This window comes from Sinocyclocheilus anshuiensis, unplaced genomic scaffold, assembly GCF_001515605.1.
Source record: "Sinocyclocheilus anshuiensis isolate Anshui unplaced genomic scaffold, SAMN03320099.WGS_v1.1 scaffold147, whole genome shotgun sequence".
Classification (NCBI taxonomy): Eukaryota; Metazoa; Chordata; class Actinopteri; order Cypriniformes; family Cyprinidae; genus Sinocyclocheilus; species Sinocyclocheilus anshuiensis.
In genome coordinates this window covers 1,188,419-1,189,236 of record NW_015549585.1, presented here as the reverse complement: position 1 = coordinate 1,189,236, position 818 = coordinate 1,188,419, and the positions used below count along the sequence as shown (strand labels likewise).

At 34.2% G+C, this 818-nt stretch overlaps 1 protein-coding gene across 1 annotated transcript in view; it reads right to left on the bottom strand.

The window, feature by feature from the left end:
- Positions 1-437, bottom strand: part of LOC107657979 (multiple epidermal growth factor-like domains protein 6) — a 39,208-nt gene extending 38,771 nt beyond the window's left edge. Inside the window, exon 1 of the mRNA XM_016446337.1 lies at positions 281-437. Coding sequence (XP_016301823.1) covers positions 281-425 — 145 coding nt within the window. The 5' untranslated portion in view covers positions 426-437. The remainder of the gene's footprint in view (positions 1-280) is intronic.
- Between the last annotated feature and the right edge of the window lie 381 nt (positions 438-818).

Sequence of the window (818 nt, the reverse complement as noted above, 5' to 3'; positions counted from 1 at the left end):
TTAGTCCATATTTGACCCAAAGTTGGGTTGAAACAACCCAGCATTTTTTAGAGTGTAAAATAGAATTAAGATGCAAACTGAAAATATAAAATGTGCAACTAAGCCAAAATATTTAATACTATTATATATAAGAAATGTATAAATTAATAGATTTAAATATTACAATTATTTCTAGACTAATATATGTAACAACTATTCCATTATATTTCTTAACAATACAGAAACTATTACAAGACGCTAATGCAGAACAGCTCAGGTGGAAGCCAATAAATGTTCTCACCTGGTCTCTGGTATCCCATAGTGAATCGGTGGTATCCATGGAAACAGTGTAGCCTATGGCAGTGTCCCAAATGATGCCAATAGCCAGAATAATAGGCCAGATCAGCTGCATGAAAATTAAGTCCAATACACACGAGACAAAACATGAACCAGCCTGTCATGATTTACCAGATACTGAATCATAAATATCTGACGTGTCTATGATTGTAAAAGCAGCAAATGTCAAATGAAAGTTCAAGCAGTCTGAGAGAGACGGACTGAAACAGCAGGTTTTATTCCCTCCCTGCCCTGACTCACTCTCTCCTCCTTTCATGTCTGCATCTCATGTACTTCACAACACTTATGCATGAATGCAATCAAAATGCAAATTTTGAGTGGAATTAATTCTGCTGTTCTAATTTTGTCTACCATGAAGTCATATAAAAGGATTATTATTGTATGGCTCTCTAGACTACTTGATTCTGATTAGATAAATGCTGAATTCAGTTGTCCAATATTTTTCTGATAATCCTGTTCCTTTACATAATTAAAATTGGTCA